General features: G+C 39.1%; 3 protein-coding genes and 2 long non-coding RNA genes across 7 annotated transcripts; 3 read left to right on the plus strand and 2 right to left on the minus strand.

Annotated features, from left to right (window-relative positions):
* The first annotated feature begins 301 nt into the window (after positions 1-301).
* LOC125499725 lies at positions 302-4,764 on the plus strand. The gene is made up of 3 exons (XR_007276707.1): positions 302-532; positions 655-829; positions 905-4,764. It is a non-coding gene; the product is annotated as an uncharacterized LOC125499725 (long non-coding RNA).
* Positions 4,765-6,248: 1,484 nt separating this feature from the next.
* On the minus strand, positions 6,249-11,721 carry LOC105693490 (importin-11). Of its 2 annotated transcripts, none has more exons than XM_012413457.3 (18): positions 11,571-11,721; positions 10,882-11,013; positions 10,616-10,716; positions 10,409-10,522; positions 9,923-10,329; positions 9,572-9,835; positions 9,328-9,483; positions 9,205-9,245; positions 8,936-9,118; positions 8,750-8,861; positions 8,442-8,662; positions 8,202-8,366; positions 7,899-8,091; positions 7,402-7,639; positions 7,238-7,334; positions 6,877-7,139; positions 6,668-6,809; positions 6,249-6,538 (listed from the first exon to the last, which is right to left on the minus strand). In XM_012413457.3, the coding sequence occupies exons 2-18, from the start codon at positions 11,002-11,004 to the stop codon at positions 6,401-6,403; spliced, it is 2,958 nt and encodes a 985-aa protein (XP_012268880.2). In that variant the 5' UTR covers positions 11,005-11,013; positions 11,571-11,721; the 3' UTR covers positions 6,249-6,400. The 2 variants fall into 2 exon arrangements, with proteins under 2 accessions (XP_012268880.2, XP_012268881.2); XM_012413458.3 differs by having other exon boundaries at positions 10,882-11,066; positions 11,571-11,709.
* Positions 11,722-11,785: 64 nt separating this feature from the next.
* On the plus strand, positions 11,786-14,042 carry LOC105693492 (40S ribosomal protein S6). Its single transcript, XM_012413460.3, has 5 exons — positions 11,786-11,921; positions 12,452-12,656; positions 12,837-12,982; positions 13,271-13,471; positions 13,791-14,042. Exons 1-5 carry the CDS (start codon positions 11,916-11,918, stop codon positions 13,989-13,991), a joined length of 759 nt encoding a protein of 252 aa, XP_012268883.1. The 5' UTR covers positions 11,786-11,915; the 3' UTR covers positions 13,992-14,042.
* A 25-nt stretch (positions 14,043-14,067) lies between these two features.
* LOC125502197 lies at positions 14,068-15,758 on the minus strand. Of its 2 annotated transcripts, XR_007280042.1 has the most exons (5): positions 15,474-15,757; positions 15,086-15,312; positions 14,716-14,958; positions 14,456-14,626; positions 14,068-14,122 (listed from the first exon to the last, which is right to left on the minus strand). It is a non-coding gene; the product is annotated as an uncharacterized LOC125502197 (long non-coding RNA). The 2 variants fall into 2 exon arrangements; XR_007280041.1 differs by having other exon boundaries at positions 14,456-14,958; positions 15,474-15,758.
* On the plus strand, positions 14,175-18,927 carry LOC105693491 (phosphatidylinositol 3-kinase catalytic subunit type 3). The gene is made up of 10 exons (XM_012413459.4): positions 14,175-14,445; positions 14,804-14,998; positions 15,092-15,521; positions 15,599-15,694; positions 16,365-16,916; positions 16,995-17,470; positions 17,543-17,731; positions 17,879-18,054; positions 18,140-18,214; positions 18,346-18,927. The coding sequence occupies exons 1-10, from the start codon at positions 14,375-14,377 to the stop codon at positions 18,744-18,746; spliced, it is 2,661 nt and encodes an 886-aa protein (XP_012268882.2). The 5' UTR covers positions 14,175-14,374; the 3' UTR covers positions 18,747-18,927.
* The last annotated feature ends 742 nt before the right edge of the window (positions 18,928-19,669 follow it).

Below are 19,669 nucleotides of genomic sequence, written 5' to 3' on the forward strand. Positions count from 1 at the left end.
AGGGTGCCCGAAGGAGGCCCAGAATAGAGATAAATACATCCCACTGAATTTTCAGCATCCAACGTGAGTTCGGCTTTAATATTCATAACTCTGTGCAACGTGAGTAGACGAGATACAGGGCGATACGATTCGACGAACGATTTAACTTGGATAAGCGCACGCGTTCGCGCGAGCATGTGGGTATACCCAGTACGTGGGTATTCGGTCAGCCGATGACCTTCCCCGGGGCACCGTCGTCGAAAATCTCGCGGCCTATCTCGTCTGGGAATTTCATTAATTGAGAATTTATTTGCAGACGGCTTTCAACGTCGAGGGGCCATCTCCGACACCCAGAACAAACACGCGATAGCCTCTGACGCTATAGGAGGCGACGTCGCGAAAGGGACAAGCTACGGAATCGGTAACGTTAGCCCCGTCGCGCGTCGCCGCGGCACAGAAGATATCCCACGAGGTTAAAGTGCGAATCCGGTTCTAAATTCGAGGGACTAGGTGTGACTCGATCGTCGTTTTGGCGCAGACGGAAGGCCCTTGGGTATGTTTGAGTTTAATTACTCGGATATTCCCCTCGAACATTTAATTATGGAAGGGAGAGATCGGGGAGGAGGTACATCAGCTGGGTAGCCCAAAAATTTCATTGGGAATTCCTCGTTATAGAATCTCGAGATCCATCCCATCGCTTTGCGAATTCCCAAGGATTTCCCGAAACGAAATAAGACGACAACGACATCGTCGACATTCGAATTTCAAATTCAAAAAGCGCGAATCGAGTAATCCTCTGGTGAACGGGGAAACCACGACGCTCGGTTTCACTCGCCGGTTCGACCGTCGGGTGGGTAACTGCAACCCGAGTAACGCGGGTACCGAGAGTTTGAAATTTAATTAAGGCCATGTTCGATGTACGTAGCTGCCCTTACACGGACCTCGAAGAAACCCTTTCCTTCGGCCGAGAAACCACCTCGTACAAACGTACGGATACAAACACAGGTATACACGCGTACCACGTACCTTCGGCAACGGCCACCGTCGTCGTCGAATCCCGGCGCGCCGAAAACTGGTAAACTCCGCGATAAACCCCGTACAAGGTAAGCCTGCAGGATTTTGGGCTGCACAGGCAGGACGCAGGGTGGTCTCGCATCCGGGCAGCGTGCGTAAGAATCCTTGTAGAGTCGCGGCAAGCCCTACAGCGTGTAAAGAAAAGATATACGTATGAAATATACAAGGTATAAATATAATACACACGCAAAGGGCCGACCGCGACTACGCCGTTTAATCATATTGTATATAGGTATACGAAATATGATTCGATATACCGACCACGACGTAGCGTTTCTGTCGACAGGAAGAAATTTGTGGGAGGGACAGACTGGAAAGTGAAGAATAACCTGGGTGCGCGCGTACCTTATTCTTGCGGTGAAAACAACCCTTGATAATACGTTACGTTATAAATGAGCGTTGGTTTGAAAATCGATGATGCATCAGGTGATCGCCATGAATCTGGTTGGTGGGTCACAGCTCGTATGATAAAACGCGCCTGTATAAACCAGTAAAATATATATCCACACGAGCTATACGAACTGGCATGTGAGCAGCGAAACGTTTCGGGCTCCTAAAATGCGGTAATAAAGATATAAGGCAGCATTTTATGGGCTCCGTGGGCCGCTGTTAGGTCAGAAAGCCAAGGCATAACGGCCAAAGACCCAAGGGCCAGCGGTGATGGCTATGAACGGACCGTAGAACCGACGATGATTGTTGATGTGGTCACAGTTTCACTTTGTTTCCCTATACCTCGAGTTAAAGGCGAATCGATCTTTTCGTATTCATGAGTAACTCAAAAAATGACGAGTGAAATCTCGAGTTTATTTATTCGACGATGCCTGTAAAAAAACAAAATCTAGGTAGAACAAATGCAGTGATACTTTTGAGGAAAACAGGATACAGAAATTCGGATATCTCCGTTTCCGGTGTGATTACCGACAACGTCTTTGTCTCGATTCGATGATGTCGCGAACTATGAGGCAACCGATCATTTTCCGGATGCCTACCCCTTTATACGATTCCTTTATGGAACGGTATTAGCCACAATTTTCCTTACGTCGACATATTTTACGACCAAGATAACTCTTTTCCACGGCGTTTATTGGGGATAAGTGAGAGCCGGGGTGCTGGTCTTACTCATTTTTTTTTTTTTTCTCTCTTCTACACCCAGCTATTCTCTTTCTCTTTAGTCAGTGTTCCCCTTATACGATATATTCTTACAAATCGCAGCAATCTGAGAGAACGTGGCCAATTTAAATGCGTATAGCTATGGTATAGCTATTATTCCAGATCTCAACGCCTTCTCTCCTTTATATCTCTCTTTCCCCTTACGTCATAACTCACACGTAATGTGTATAATCCGATGACCATCCAGCAGCTCGTCTGAGATCTAAGTAACTTAATATCGCATAACTATTCTTGAATTTCAACTTTAGAACTGAAGCGAAAAAAAAACAAATCATTTTCGTATCAAATGCGTCGCGTATTATGAACATAGGGTCGAGTCACAGTCGTAACTCCGATTCGAAAGTCATACTCCGATTTCAAGGACCCTATTCATAGATATGTTAGGTATACGTACCGGAAAAAAGAAAGGGCAAAAAAATTATACTCGAACCAGATGTCATCCAAGAATACGTTAGTCATATGTACAATGTACATAAATGTCTCTTGATCTTAAGAGGATAAAGACCACACAGGAAACGACATGGTTTCTCATTGAATGGTATCAAAAATCAGTTCTTATATCTATGGTTCTATATAGATCATTTTTTTTCTACTGTATAGTCCTTGCACAGTTTGTGCACGAGATAAAAGTCGAAAGTGTAGGTAGCTGTTGCTGGATGGGTGATGGCGGTCAAGCTACATTTTATGATGTTTTCTGATGAAAAGAGGCAATCGAGAGGCGACAGACCGGTTCCTCGCAATTAGAGGGTTTTTTTTGTTTTTTTTTTTTGTGACGACAAATAATCGAGAAGATTGATAGTGATACTTCAAAGTTTGGCGACGAACAATAAAGTCTATATATGTATAATGTATACGATACGTTCTCGGATCTCGCAGTTTTTGAATTCATTGTAAGTATATGGAGAAGCGGCTGCACACCAGTTTAGGTATAGAAACGTAACTAGAAGTAAGAAAAAGTAATCTAACGTAATAAAGATATATATTATAAATCTACCCCATGTCGCTCCGCGAAGCGCCATTCTAAAGTCGTTTCCGCAAAATCTAAGTTTGAGAACCTCAGGCCCTACTTGTCCTCCATAATGGTGACTTGAAAAATTGCCTTCGAGAATTATTTTTTCGATATTACTCGTGCGGTTACTGCGGCACACCACTTTTGCTCTTTTGCCACTGCTGCCGCTGCTGCTATTGCTGGAAACTTGTATCTCGATGCGGCAAGATAAATTATGAAGGATGTTTCATCGGAGTGGCTGGGACTTACGAAAACCACACCACCACACGACTTAAAGGGTATGTCTCTACGCTCTCTGCTGGGCTGATCCTACCTCCCTCAACCAAACCTAAACTGTGCGATTTATCGACAGACTTTTCGAACCAACAAATCTCCAACTTCCTTCTACTTCCCACTACCCCTGGCTACATCGTATTTTTTCCAATTGACTTTAATCTCACACTGTATTCGTTCGATTCTCCCGGAACACACGAAAGTAAAAAATTTAACTTATAAATGATTGAATGAAATCAAAAATTAGTACGTTAGCGTGTTAACACCCGTGCGTGTATATTTCATACTATACATATAGTCTGTATGATTCTATGTATAGATATGGCAAACCTTTGTTTTACCTACTCTGTAATATAAAGTTTCAACAGCGCTGAAATAATAATATTAACTTTATAACTCGCGCATCGCAACGTCTTTCTCAAACTTTCGAAGCTCTACCATTTAGATAGATGGATCAGATAGATTTATTAATAATATCCTCCGGGCTGAAAATTTATCTGTCGAGATCGGTAAATGTGGACCGGATAACGAAACACCATGTACCGAAGTGAAATGAAAACACGATTCCAGCATATTCCTGCGGTGACCCGATCAATCTCTCATATAGAATATAGAATATTGAATATTTTATTTCTTATTAGTTACTGTTCCTTCAATCTTGAAAAGCGAAGCCTCCTTCACCCATTGGACTCTCAATTCGTTCCTCTACCATTCCTAGTACCAAAGTCCCGACTTCCCCAAAATGTAATCAGGGTAATTAAATCCAAGCGCGAAATTCAACTACTACGTTAATTATAAACAGCTATTGGAAGGCGTCACCTCTACCATTTATTGTTGGTTGACTTCAGTTCACTAGGTGATATTGCACCCTTACTGTACGTCGCGGTGCGGTCCTTTACTTCGCTCGCACCCGCACCCTTCGCGACTACTTCCTGATTTGAAGGGATTCCTTTTCGAAACCTCAAAGGTGGCACTTACGTCTGGGCCAACGAGCCGTCGCGCTTATTATTAATTAGTCGTCTTTGCGGGCCACCTAATCAGGCGGTATGTAGGTATAGGTGGTCCAACAGTTAATTCGATACAAACGCCGTCCCAACTATGTATTAAGTGTTCAGAAACATCAATTCGGTTTCGTTGGCCGGTTGGTAATTAAGCTGCTACCACCCACCTTCCGAGAGAAACTCAAGTTTAAAGTACCGAATGCCATTTCTACATTTTTAGATTCATGATTCTAACGAAGCACGTACGTACATCCTATTACTCAGTTCCTAATTAGTACATATTCCCACGCGTGAATATAATAGGCTTATAGATTAGTAATATGTGCGGCACGCAATACCGCGGAGATAATCAAACAGTAGGTTTAGATAATTAGTTCTACGAAGTAGACTCCCTGCGGTGCGAACTGCTAATTTACATCTCAGGAAACGTTCGGTGTGTGAAAATCGTTACTAATGACGTCATAAAACCTCTGAAGCTGGCACATGCACAAGATTTGGTCCCCTGATGAGGAATCGTCGAGTTTTTTTTGTCGCTTTTCAGCACGCACGGGGATCCAAGAAAAAGCGTCAAAAAGCATTTAAACAAAAATTATTATCATTGCTTTTACACAAAGAGGTTGTTACGCGATTATACGTCATTTATTAGCCATAAAGTTTATAGTTATTTTCATTTTTTTCACTGAAAACAAAATAGAAAAAGATGAAAGAGTGAAAACGACAAAAAAATATCTATAGCATTATACAGAGGGAGTTTGGTAACACCACTTAAGCAACGGCCGAGATGCCCAGAAAATCTTTGTCGTTGATGTAAATGTATATGTGTACTTACTACAGAATAGCGTGCGGAAAAGGACAGCGAGAACAATACGAGCGATGCCACGAAAGGATTTTAGTGTAGCGGAAACAACTTTTTCGTTGAGTTTCGCGCGGGACCACGAAACAGAATTACGAGACAACCTCTACCTCCACCCTGCACCGACCTTCACACCCCTCAATTCTGTTCCCTACAGCCTCACGCCGCCCAATCTGGGGAACGAGGAATTGATTAATGGGTGAACTGCCAATGTGGTTTGGCGCAAAGTAACCAGGATTGCTCTCCCCTGGGACGAGGTAAATGTGTGGGACTCTATGGGAGACGAAAATCTCGTACATGACCGAATCTCGCACACGGCAGTCCCTGCCCTTCGAGCGCACCGTATAACGAAAAAGAGGATTTGACCAGATTAAGTTTCATATAGACGTCATTATTTCTAGATATTGCCAAATATCGATGGTCAACGTTTGTTTGCGATTTTGCAAGGCTCGTTCTGAACACAATAAGAGTAAACAATGGGAACCAGAATAAAAGAGAAAAATCGGAAGGGGTGAGATTTATCAGTATTCGTTCTGCCATCCAGCTATCCAACAAGCATCCAGATAGGCAATAGCAAACGTTCGATTTGGGAGTCGTAGCAACATTCAAATAATAAAATTCACCATCGGTGTATAACTTCCGGTTACCAACCGGTGACAAGATCGCTTTTCTCAACTGCCGATAGGAAGGCCATGTGAAGTAGTTTGAGGATCCTTTTTATCTACACGTCTCCTTATCAACAGGGCCCTGCCGGCTCTCACGTATCAATAGCGCTGGTCGAAGAAACGAGAGTCTGATGTCGCTCAAGTCGTACGCTTGACCTCGCGCTGCGCGGGAGATTTTCAATAACTTGGTTTTTTTTGTGTTAAAAATACGCGACTCTTCGATGACTGGAGGCTTTTATAATGACAGAGGTTTTTTTTTATTATGAACATTATTATTAGTACAGCAAAACACAAAGTATCATACAATAAAATAGTGCCGTTCCACAATAGTGCGTCATTAAGCTTTTTACATATTATGTAGCATCCGCTTGATTAATTATTCAACGTCCACAATCAGTCCCGCTCTACTTGATAGCGATATATACTCCTTCAACTGTTGATCAGTATCAGCGTTTAGAGTAAGCATCATCTGGTCGAATTGACTTTCTCCTATTAGTCTCCGTAGCGAGATTAGCTGAAAATTAACATTTTATATATTAATCCAGAATTGTTACAAGATTTATGGAAATGATTCCTCGTCATATAGATAGAACCCTCTGGTGACAAATCCAAGCGGTCATGAAAGCAGTACGAAAGAAATTACTTGAGCTTGAAGCGTATCTTGTAGAGAGACACTGTGGACTGGATCTCCAAAAGCTAATCTTCTCCTACGTTGTTCGTGTTCGGTCTCGTAGTCCACATCTTCATATTGCGACGGACTTGGTTGATCACTGATCATTAGAGAGCTGAAGTCACAATTGGCACAATTAGTTAAAATACTCTCTTATTTGCTTTCAAATGATAATTACATACTCAATTGGACAGCCCATGTCATCAATTTTGGTGATGTCATTCAAAGCTTCGATGATATTCGATACCATTAGAGGAAAATGTTGAATGACGCAAGGTGGGCTATCAGCACCCAGCAATGAACACAGTCCGAGAGCCAGGAGCTTACGCCTTTCTGGTTGTGATACACAAGGCATTCTATTTACCCAAATCAATACCATTCTACCCAGCACTGCTTCCTCACTCGATTCTCCGCCACCCACTTTTCTAGACAGCTCTCCTATTACCTGACAGATTACGTACATGTACACAAAATCAAATCAAACCTGATTGAACTTGAAGTTAACAACTAGGTATATCATTCTATATTATTTTAGCAAATCACCTGTACAAAAATATCCCTAGAGCCCAATAGAACGCGAGCAACGATTGATAAGTACATGGACATGACCATCGGATATTCCTCGCCTTTGTAAACACTCCTGAAATTTTATTCAGATTACTAATTTATTCAAACACAGTTTCATTATTGTTACTTCAAATGCTTACTCAAATATTTTGGTTAAAAGTGGTTTGATAAGTTGTGCTCCTTGATGAGGTAATGCTCTTAAGCACGTTTCGACCAATCGCATGGCCATTACTATTCCTTCGGATCTTAAGTCCCCTAAGATTGAACCTAAAGTGGCGACAACAATAGCACCTCGTTCTCCTAAAAATTCTTGAGGACTCAGCAATACATAGGCCTGTACTATATACAGACATAGCCTCAGGTTTTCCGTCGATGTTTCTAAGAAAAAAAGTAACGGACTTCGTGTGACCCAATTTACTATATGTGTTTTTTGTTCAATGAGTGTAACAATTTTATCGGAAAACAGAATATGCGTGTGAATACGCGAGGCATCTGCAGTTCAAGCCATGCCTATTCCAACAATTATTACCCAACTCTGTGCTCATGTCCAATAGTGAATTTAACCAATAAATGGGCTTGCAGAGTTTTGCTAAGCTAGGCGTGCACACCTTGTTTATTTCACGATGAAATTACCGACCTAAAAGGGCAGGCATGTTTCTGAAGAGGTCCATAATGGGGGGTGTGGAAGAGGGAGCATTTTCCAGGAGAGCGAGCCACAATTCTAGTCCATCTTCAAGCAAGTAGACATGACCGTCCTGTGTTACATCGCAACTCATTGCTACTACACCCACAACCATAGGTTCCAAGATTACACTCTCAGATCCAAGAGCCTACAAAATATATCCATAGACATATCTTGTAAAAACTATAAGATGCTGGAAAAAGCTTCGAGATATTTCCAAGGCACGTTTCTCACTATTGAATCTGAAATTACACTCACCTTTTCAAGATGCACTAAAGTAGAGACAATAGCACACCTAAGCATGTTGTGCTCTTCAGACTGCTGCCAAAGGGCGGGTAGATAAGCGCTCAAAGCACCAACATGCGGTCTTATTCCACAGCCAACCCTCTCGATCATGAATGATAAGACATATAGAACGTGCATCTGTGAATTATATAATTGTTACTTTCGATTCTAACTTAGATCATTAAAAATTTGATACATTACTATGATTCATACTTTTGTATCGCATTCATTGACTTCCTTAAGCAAGGCAAACAGCAATGAAAATGCTGGCTCTAGAAAAGGTGAAAACTCGTCAGTACTGAATTGAAAGTCATCAATGGCCAGCTTTAAGGCATCACTTGCTGCTAATCTTACTCCCAGGTCTTCTTCCGGACTCAGCGACTCTACCAGTAATTTATATAATTCTGGTCTTAGCTCTGAACTAAGCTTCACACCTGGAAATTCGTTTGTTCGATGGAGGTGATTGGTAATTAATACATCGGAAACATCATAAACCATCAGATATCTCATCATGAGCTTACCACTCCATTGTCCAATAAGCCAACATACGCGTCTTCTGATTATTCTGTAATTATTACTTGAAACTTTCAACTCTTGTTTCAATGTTGTAGAAAACCACTGGTCAAAGTTGACCTGAAATTGATTACAAGTAGTTGTTTTATCATTTTAAATGTAAAATTTTGCTAACACATAGTTACGATTATTACCTCGTCATATAAATCGAATGCTGCAAGACCGACGGCATTGTAGACGGCGTCTTTGAGCAGAATAGCATGCAGGTTGTTAGGATCTACAGGCTGGTGGTGACTTTGCATTAGCGAAACTAGTACTGGAGCCAGCACATCTCGGAATTGATGAAAGACAGCCAGAAATAGCGACTCCGTGCATGGCTATGAAAAGTTTATATTCGTACAACTTGATAAAAATGACTGACATTGGCAAACATTGCTCGACTAATTAGAGGAGATTCATTTACCCTTAAACTGTATTTCCAAGCCTCTCCACCATCGTCTACAACTAAAAAAACATAATAATATCAATAGAAGGTTCCATTTTAACTTACAATATTGAATCTTAAGAAAATGCATTTGCGTTATACCAAAATTCTCAGGGTCAGCATCCCATTGTTCCAAATCAGCTGGAGTTAGAACAAAATAGTGCGTGACCAATCTTGAGCAAATTTCAGTCAATGTTTCTGCCGTAAAAAATTCTTGTCGTAGTTGATATGCCCTCAGAGTGAGAGGATTTTTTGTTTCTACGAGGGTAGAAGTGTTTAATTGAAAAGATATCTGTGTACAAAGGATATTGTGGTGAGATATTATGGAATTGTCGATATACTGTACCTTCTATTATTTTTGCAGGTCTGTAATCACTGCATAGTAAGATTCCTTTCATAAGATTTAGGGACTGTATTATGAACCTTTCAAAAGCCAGTTCTTGACCAGCTTCAGTGAAACAATAGAAGACCGAAAATTCTAAGGACGTTGGTACGAGTTCGACAAAACAGAATGGATGCATTTCCAATACCCCTAATAGAACTTTGGTAAGATGGATTATGAATTTATCGCACACATCAAGCTGTATTCCACGTGATATTAAAGTTTTTCCTAAAACGCATTAACAAATCAATGGGTGAGATGAATATTCGGATATCTACAATACATGTATACCGAAAAGATAGTAAAAGTACCCACTACATTCCAGACTATTTCTCGCACGATCAAACACAACTTTTAGGAATAACATCGCATCCTGAGATTCCGACGGTTTGTTGAAACCATTGACAATTAATTTTCTGAGTATCCTGAGCAATAGCAAGGCTTTTTCTAATGCTTCTTGAATTTGATTTGGTTCAGCCGAAGTGGATGCTAATACCAGAAATGACTCTGTATAAGTGTTCCACAAATTTAAGATGAAATTGAACACGTTTGTCGTTAACTCCTGGAACAACCTTCTATCTGCAGCCAATCTTTTAGATGCCAAGTTTTTAACAACATGATGTAATGTTAATAATGCTCGGTGTTGTGTCAAGGGATTCTCTCCCCTTACTCTTTCTAAAAGAGTTGGTACTAGACTACCCCACTCTCTGGGACAGTCATACCTAATAAATACAAAAACTATTTGAGAAATTTGAAAAAAAAAAATTCAAAGCCAATAAACTGAGTTCCTCAGGTACTCACCTAGCTATTTTTGCAATCAAGACAGCCAGTTGTATAGCTAACTGATTCACAGGTTCACCAAAGTCAGCAATTAAATGTTGTCGAAGAAATTCTTTCTCATCTGCAGTTATTTCACTATGTAAAATTGATGAATTCATTATTACATCGATGGCAAAATTAGAGAATTAGAAATGATTCCAAAGCTTAAAAATCCACAATAAAACTTACTTAGGAGCATTTTTTCTCCAATACCTATCAACCCCATTCTTGAAATACAATATAGCAATCCATCTCACATTGATATCCAAGGAATGATTTGAAAACACATTCTGGAAATTAAATAAAAACACAATCATTTTGACCAGTCAACTCAGCTCTCTTGCAAGTGAATGATACCTTGATGGAAATATATCAGCATACACGTGCAAAATAATCTATACGTGTGGATGATGCAATTGTGAAGCTAGAAGTTTTTGAAAAAAAAGAGATCTTACAAACAATGCTGTATAAAATCCACGATGCGTTTCCCATTCTTTTAAGGTCTGTTCAGCTGGTTTGAGTACATTTGGATCTTGACTTCCAGCCTTATGTAGAATATCCACAACTGCTAGATCCATATCTTTGCTCTAGCAAAATAAAACCCATCAGATGTTGCACGAGATCCTAATTCCTAAATTTCCTATTAAAATATCGATTAGAAAAACTCCTCACACTTCACAGAGGTATATGAAATCCATCCGTTATTTAAACAGAAATGAAATATGAATCATGTTCACTTGTTAAGCACTGTCATGCAGATTTCGTTATACTATTGTGAGGGAAAACTTAATTCTTTGTTGTGAGGGGTAGTATAGAACATATTAGCGATTAAGACTAGTTTTAGTTGGGAAGGAGGTCTTAATTTAGTTCCAATTTCAATAAATTAAGAGATAAATAAATATCGGCGTAATTATCTGAGAGGAATTGAATTCATTGATATGAGAACAGCATACTGCTTCTTTTAAATTCAGATTATTGTCACATTATAGATTTGATTTTCATAAGGATTGAGTAGTGGTGTTAGGTGGAATTCTTTGAATTCAGTATACGTATAAATTAATATGCGATAAAATTAGGGTGGCACAGGGCTAACCTATACAACATTACACATTTGTAATAAACATATTACGATATACCCCGTTACCTTAATTAGATGTAACTGACAGTGTTGTGTTCAATTCGTTCCATTTATCATGGATATTTTGTCTGAATTAATATGTAAGCAAATTTCTTCTAAATCTTTTTGTATTATTGGAATGTCACACCGCGAGTAGTCGGCATTTAGGATTTTGGGCAAAAACTTTTTTCTTTCACCCCGTTGGCTACTCTGGCGTTACTCGATAATCACGTGGCTTAAATATACCCCTATGTGCAGAAGCAGAAAACTAGAGAAGAAGAGAACTTCCGGAAAGCGCACTCTGTTGATAATCATTTGTAAGCGGATTCTTTCTTTTTACATGGCTCGTGGCTCGGCGTAGATCTTGTCACGATGAAGGTAGAAATCCAACAATATCTAAGTCATCCTTCGAATAATTAATCTATTAAAATGCGGTTATCAAAGAGTGATCTTTGCCTAACAACTAAGTGTTTCAATCTTTTATTCGTTGTCACTACTTTGCGATATATTTGTTTCGCCAAATTGTGTTGATCAAATGTGAGGCACGGTGCATCGGTTGTATTGTAAACGAGGGACGTTTTACCAGTGCATATTACGTTAATTGAGAAGTTCCAGCTTTATGTGAAATTCACCAAAATTTTGGACTGCCCACGATCGAATCGAATCCCAAGTCCCGCTATAATATAGATCTCACGTCAGAAATCGTCTAACCTGAAATTACCCGTAGACGCGAAGCTGTCGCACCTAATTATATTGAATTACGGAATGCAGTCTAATTAGCTTCTATTAACTATAAATTCTATTTTTGTAACAACTATTTCTAAAAATCGGGCATTCGATTAATTTGAATCTGATTGTAAACTAAGTCCCATTAGTCTTATCTATGTATTGAATATTTGTTTTCTTAGCTGAACGTGTCCTTCCCGGCAACAGGATGCCAAAAGCTGTTCGAAGTAACAGACGAGCACAAGCTCCGTGTGTTCTACGAAAAGCGTATGGGTGCTGAAGTTGAGGCTGACACACTAGGTGATGAATGGAAGGGATATGTGGTTCGCGTAGCTGGTGGAAACGACAAGCAAGGTTTCCCTATGAAGCAGGGTATCTTAACCAACGGTGTGTACAATTTGGTTCCAACTTCCAATCAATACATGATGGATCAATTATTGAACTGAGAATTGATTATAAATTGAATTGCTGTATTACGAATTGTGACATATTCTTAAATACCTTTGTTCAGGATCTACTTGTTGAGTGTCATCCTTTTAATTGACTTGTCACATAATTCTTTTGCAGGTCGTGTGCGTCTGCTCTTGTCCAAGGGACATTCATGTTACAGACCACGTCGTGATGGTGAGCGTAAACGCAAGTCAGTGCGAGGTTGCATTGTTGATGCTAATCTCTCAGTTCTTGCTCTCGTCATTGTAAAGAAAGGCGAACAGGTGATTATTATTCATTGATTTTTTTTCCATTATATGTACATAGAGATATTCTACTAAGACCAGATTTCCACACTCAGGCAGTGTCCAATTACATTGAACTCAATTGGGGGCGTTCATGTGTGTGGAAAATAAAATGATCATTTATAGATTTGAGAAATTGTGCGCAATCCTTGCACTCTATCTTAGTGTACAAATGACACATACTCGCCACTTAAATTTTGGTCTATTTTAATAAAGCACCGATCAACAGAAGATTTTTAAACCGATTGATTTCTATCATTCATGCAGGAAATTCCAGGCCTGACTGACAAAAACGTCCCTCGTCGCCTTGGGCCAAAACGTGCGAGCAAGATCCGCAAACTATTCAACCTCACCAAGGAGGATGATGTTCGTCAGTTTGTTGTCAAACGGCCAGTGCGCAAAGAAGGCAAGAAGGAGCGTCATAAGGCACCCAAGATTCAGCGTCTGATCACCCCACTGACTCTACAGGTGCGTTATAATATTATTGCATTCATCTCTCGTGGATTTTATGAATCTCCCAGCTTATTAATAATCAATTACTTGGCCACGCTCAGGCAGTGTCTAAGTGTAATTTTATCTTAGAGACGTTCATGTGCGTGGAAAATGAAATTGTCATTTTAAGATTTGAGAAAATGCGCATTATGTCTGCACAATTTCTCAGTGTACGAATGATACATACACACCACTTACCTTATCATCATACTTCGTTTATTTACACACAATAAGCAATCGTTTGTGATTATACAAATAATATAAACATGGCGAATTTTCCTTCTTATTTCTGCAGAGGAAGAGGCATAGGCTGGCACTGAAAAAGAGGCGTTGTCTTGCTCGCAAAGAACAGGCTGCCGAGTATGCTAAGCTTCTGGCTCAGAGACAAAAGGAAGCTAAGGCCAAGCGTCAGGAAGAGCTGAAGCGTCGTCGCAGTGCATCCATGCGCGATTCGAAGTCATCCAATCAGTCGGCACCAACTGTAGCCCAAAAATGAACTGATTACAAAAAATAATATGCTGTAAACAATAAAAGCAGTTTCAACAAATATGTTATTTGAAAACGTATCGTACCACTATTCCTCCGTGACCTAGTATGTAGAACTCCGAAATAGATTGGTTAGAGAATCTGTGAAAGCTAATGGTTATTACTGATCTTCGAAAGGTAGCTGCTACTGCAAGAAAATGAATTAATAATACGGAAGAAGCAAAGTTCCGTCTTGCACCACCCCACGAATTTGGTGGTTCTGATTGGCTGTAAATCTTGAACAGCTGATCAAATAGAGAAACCGTCGAGCTGTCAGAGATTGGGAGAGAGATGTCAAACTAGTGATAGTTCAGAAATATTGAATAACTTTTACCTTATCTGAACACGACAGCAATGGAAGATATAAATGATAAATTTTGTTACGTATACAGTTCCTCATTGGAGTCCAGAATACAAATAAAAATGTATGTATACCTTACTTTGTGCAGGTTATAGATAACCTCAGCATAGTTGCCTTCAGTCCTTGTTTACTACATAATTTACGGCATCATCGAATGACAAAGTTCATTCCTTGACTCTTTCCGTAAAGTTTATAAAATTTCACATCCCAGTCAATTCGCCTAATGATATATTTCATTTTAAGATCTGAAATGTGATTTGCTCGTCCATAAATTTAATCATTAAACATTTGATTCGTTGCTTTTCTTCCTCTTTGATACAATAGTATAATCTACCAGCTGCCGAATCATCCAATTCCTCATGCTGTTTTTTTCCATTCTAATTCTGTATTAAATGAATGCCTCATAACACGGAGACTTTCAGTGGTACTCTTGAGGGCAAACGACAACGACCAGAGTATGATAAGCTGCTGGTTGATCCGATGTTGAAATATTCCGGTCTATATGGAACAGGAGGAGGACGGGGAGATCTTGCAGCATCTTTTCAAGTCTGGGCCGGCGGAAGACCTCTTGCGCTACCTGTTCACACCGCGTACAAGCATTTTACTTCACGTTGGAAGTATAGAGCAACATTTATTTATTGAGATGACTTATGTAAGACCTATTAATGTATTTTATCTAATTAAGAAACATAAAATTTATATACCTTTAGCTGGAATCAATGGGTGACGCTGCCTGTAGCTTATTCAGATCTACCTAGAGATGCACAGCTTTGTATTACACTTTATGACTGTGCTGGACCAGGAAGACAACTACCTGTAGGAGGAACAACGATCTCGCTGTTTGGAAAACATGGAGTATTCCGGCAAGGAATGTTGGATTTAAGAGTTTGGCCTTGTGTTGAGGCCGATGGCAATTGTCCAACAACAACTCCTGGAAAAGCCAGAGATCATGGTAAAGAACAGATGCAGAGATTGGCTAAATTGGCAAAAAAGCATAGGAATGGCCAAATGAGTAAAGTGGATTGGCTTGATCGGCTGACTTTCAGAGAAATTGAATTAATTAATGAGCGAGAAAAACGAGCCTCTGAGTACCTGTACTTGATGTTGGAATTCCCTGAAGTTACAATGGATGGTGTTCCGGTTAGTAAATTTTATTTAATTTTGAACATAAATATTTCACAGGTCAACAGATAATATTAGTTATAAATTTTTCCTAGTATTCAATCGTGTATTATGAAAAAGATGGGGACGAAGTGGTACAGCATAGGTCACAGCCAGATGTTGTTACCTTGCCAGACTTTGAGATTTTACAGGTATGTTTCAACATCTAATCATTGTAATTGGAATAAATATCACATGTATACACTGAGGCGTAGTCTGATAACTCCATCTATCTTTGACCGGATTTGTTTACTACAATTCTGTTTATATTTGGCATGGAAGGTATGTAACAGCACATCGAGACAGGGTATTTATACTTTTTTCTGTAGTGACTATCACCTATGATAAATACAAGAGATGTGTATGAAGAAAGGATTACTAATTCACTAACAAAGCAATAGACATTGACCTGAACTCTTTAATCTGAAGCCCTACTAATAGTATAGCTACCAGTAGCAAGAAAGTAGGTATGTAAGATGTTGAGGTGGCTGAGAAGGATACCGACAGTGTTAACTCAACTTGCAAAAAGGATAGTTGAATTATTGGAAACGTTTTTTCATAATCTGTCTGAAGACAGTGTCTGCAAATTTTCGTACACCTGGTTCAAACATGAATTTGTTGAGGTAGTCTCGAGCTATTATTTTTTTCTATTTTGATTTGTTATAATCACTTGCTTGGACTAATTTGTCATCAATTGCACGCTAAATATTTTGGTTACATTTGTATACTTTGCTATGTCAAACTTACTTGCAAAGTTGAGAGCTGGAACTGAATAACTTCCTATCTGATTAATGAGTTTTGAAAAAGATTTTGCATTTCTAGGAAAATCTAGTCGAAGCTAAGCATCACAAGTTAGCACGTAGCTTACGTAGTGGTGGAAATACTCGAGAACTCAAGCCAACTTCTAGCGTCCGTGATGCCCTGAACACAATACTAGCTTATCCTCCGACAACAGCCCTTTCTACGGAAGAGCAGGATCTAATTTGGAAATTTAGATTCTATCTCTCCAATCAAAAGAAAGCTCTTACAAAGTTTGTAAAATGTGTGAACTGGAAAGTGGCTGGTGAAGAACGGCAGGCTTTAGAAATGCTAGCCCTATGGGCACCGCCAGACCCTGAAGATGCTTTAGAACTCCTAGGCCCAGCATTTACTCATCCTGCAGTGAGGAGATACGCGATTGGCCGACTAAATCAGGCTCCAGATGATGATTTAATGCTCTACTTACTACAGTTAGTGCAAGCGTTAAAGTATGAGAGCTTCGAGGGCATAAAAGCAGCAAATCAGATTCTCCATAGTGCACAGAATCAAGAGAGTCGAGAAAAGGGAGAAAAAGATAAAAATAATGAGTACTCGATATCTACACCTGTAACCACCGTAAGTAGAAGAAAACTCAGTGCCAGGGTATTGTTGGATTATTTTCAATTATTACTAAATGCTTCTGTTTTTTCACAGTCCAGTGAATCTGAGATGGGTGAATCATTGAACAGGCAAGAACCTCCCATGGATTTGTCTTCATTCTTGATTAATCGAGCCTGCCAAAATTCAATGTTAGCTAACTACTTTTATTGGTATCTTCTGATTGAGTGTGAGGACCAGGTTGACCCAGCTATTGCAGCTAAACAAGACACCCGTATAAGGGAGATGTACCTTACAGTGATGAAAACATTTTCCACTACGCTATCCCAAGGAAGTGCTGTATGGCAAAAGAGGCGAGCGTTTCTTTCCAGACAAAAAATGTTTATCGATCAGCTGGTGTCTCTTGTTAAGGCTGTAGCCAGAGAAAGCGGAAATCGTAAAAGAAAAACCGACAGACTCAGGGCACTACTCGCAGACCCAGACCCTACTTTTAAAATCAACTTTTCTAATTTTGAACCAATACCCTTTCCCTTGGATCCAGAAATATCTATAAAAGGAATTATTCCAGAAAAGTGAGTACTCCATCTTACAAAACAATTAAATAGTACATAAGGGATTTCAGATTTCTCCGAATTGATTTGCAGGGCAAGTTTATTCAAATCTGCTCTTATGCCAAGTAAATTAACGTTTCTTACGGCTGAAAATACTGAATATATTGCAATCTTTAAACACGGAGATGACCTCAGACAAGATCAGTTGATATTACAGACAATAGCACTAATGGACAAGTTGTTGAGACGAGAGAATTTGGACCTGAAACTTACACCTTACAGGTGAAATAATTACAGTCATTCTCATTGAAGCATGATGTATTCATTTAAGTTTTTTTTTATTTTTATATTTTTCTGCGTCTATATACTTCCTCATCACTGAGTTTTACAAACTGTGGATTAAACTTTCTTCCTCTATAATTTGTTTAGAGTATTGGCGACGAGCACAAGACATGGATTCTTGCAGTTCATAGAATCGACAACAGTAGCTGAGGTACTGGCAAGTGAAGGTTCCATATTGAGCTTTTTTAGGAAACACCATCCATCGGAAACTGGCCCCTATGGAATATCATCTGACGTGATGGACACATATGTTAGGAGTTGTGGTAAGATTTTTCTACCATTTTTTTGTTTAGTTTTGAGTGACCAACAACTAAGATAATTAGAATCTTTTTTTTTATATTATTTTAGCTGGATATTGTATCATCACCTACCTTCTTGGTGTTGGGGATCGTCATCTGGATAATCTTCTGCTCACAACTTCTGGTACATATTGAGGAATTATCATCACCTGATTAAATTCTTCCAATACTTCTTGTTGTAGCACAGATGAGACACAATAGTTAATACACCACCTTTGCTCTAAATGAGAGATGTACAGCTAATTTTTTTTACAGGGAAACTATTCCACATTGATTTTGGATACATTCTGGGCAGAGATCCAAAACCATTGCCTCCGCCAATGAAACTCAGCAAAGAAATGGTTGAGGCCATGGGAGGCGTCGGATCTGAGCATTATCATGAGTTCAGGAAACAATGTTACACTGCCTTTTTGCATTTGCGAAGACATGCGAACTTAATGCTGAATTTATTCTCTCTGATGGTCGATGCTAGTGTACCCGATATTGCATTGGAACCTGATAAGGCTGTTAAAAAAGTACAGGACAAGCTGCGATTGGATTTGAGCGATGAAGAGGCTGTACATTACGTGCAGAATCTTCTTGATCTATCAGTCACGGCTGTTATGGCCGCTCTCGTCGAACAACTGCATAAATTTGCCCAATATTGGCGAAAGTAAAAGAAAAAAATTACAAAAAATCCCTTAAGACTGTCTCAAACAGTTCATGTAAATAAAAGATGTAATTTAAACGTATAATTTAGTAATACTGTCATAAATGTGAAATATTTATTTTACTGTATTTTGGGAAATTCTATAAATGACTAAAATAAACATTTTCTAAATGAAACTTTTACAACAATTATCGTATCCTTCTACTTCGTGTACTCATTCTTTCGTATATTTCGCAAATCCCATGTATATTCAACGCATGGAGAATTAAGCGACACATTACTATTGAGAAAAGTATCCTGCGATTCTGTGACTAAACAGCCTCAAAACTTTGAGACTGCTTCATCAAGGTCTCAAAATAAATTCGATTGAAATCATACTTCCAATAGCAGTTACTCTACACTAGTCACAAATTAATTTTACAGATAGTAGTTTTCTTGATGGTAATGAAATCATTTCAAAACGCTAGAACTACATAACTATTGCACTATGAACATTGATGAGTCGGTTTGAAATTTTATAGAACCAAGATTAGCTCTTTCAAGTAGCTCCCTTATCACTGTTCTTCGGATAAGCTGGTGGTAAGCATAACGTCCGAGCTGTATATTTCTGTGAGCTATTTCTCTTAAATATCCCTCTTTAATACCTTTACTTCTTTGATAAAAATTTCTACGGAATTATTTTCGGATGTGGATGTTATTAGAGCAAATAAAATGAAAACACTATTATTTTCTTTTCAATGGATAAAGTTTATTAAAATTGGCCTACTCTAAGATCAAAAAAAAAAGAACAAACATATGTTCATTGTACATATTAGTTATGTAAATATTCATATATTTATTTCATAGTTACAATCGTGTATGTCGTGCACACATTAGAACTTAAAAATTAATATTGTTAGTGTGATGAAAATATCAAATTGCTTCTGATAT

The sequence above is a fragment of the Athalia rosae genome, chromosome 1 (assembly GCF_917208135.1).
Source record: "Athalia rosae chromosome 1, iyAthRosa1.1, whole genome shotgun sequence".
Lineage (NCBI taxonomy): Eukaryota > Metazoa > Arthropoda > Insecta > Hymenoptera > Athaliidae > Athalia > Athalia rosae.

Bases quoted from the DNA above. Each gene is read 5' to 3' on its own strand.
- LOC105693491 (XM_012413459.4), top strand. From the start codon at position 14,375: ATGGAAGATATAAATGATAAATTTTGTTACGTATACAGTTCCTCATTG. The intron at 15,695-16,364 runs GTATGTTTCAAC...TTGCATTTCTAG, and splicing joins CAGACTTTGAGATTTTACAG to GAAAATCTAGTCGAAGCTAA. The intron at 17,732-17,878 runs GTGAAATAATTA...TAATTTGTTTAG, and splicing joins CTGAAACTTACACCTTACAG to AGTATTGGCGACGAGCACAA.
- LOC105693490 (XM_012413457.3), bottom strand. From the start codon at position 11,004: ATGGATCTAGCAGTTGTGGATATTCTACATAAGGCTGGAAGTCAAGAT. The intron at 10,717-10,881 runs GTAAGATCTCTT...TTTAATTTCCAG, and splicing joins GATTTTATACAGCATTGTTT to AATGTGTTTTCAAATCATTC. The intron at 9,836-9,922 runs GTGGGTACTTTT...AATGCGTTTTAG, and splicing joins GAGAAATAGTCTGGAATGTA to GAAAAACTTTAATATCACGT.
- LOC105693492 (XM_012413460.3), top strand. The intron at 12,657-12,836 runs GTGTGTACAATT...ATTCTTTTGCAG, and splicing joins GCAGGGTATCTTAACCAACG to GTCGTGTGCGTCTGCTCTTG. The intron at 13,472-13,790 runs GTGCGTTATAAT...TTATTTCTGCAG, and splicing joins TCACCCCACTGACTCTACAG to AGGAAGAGGCATAGGCTGGC.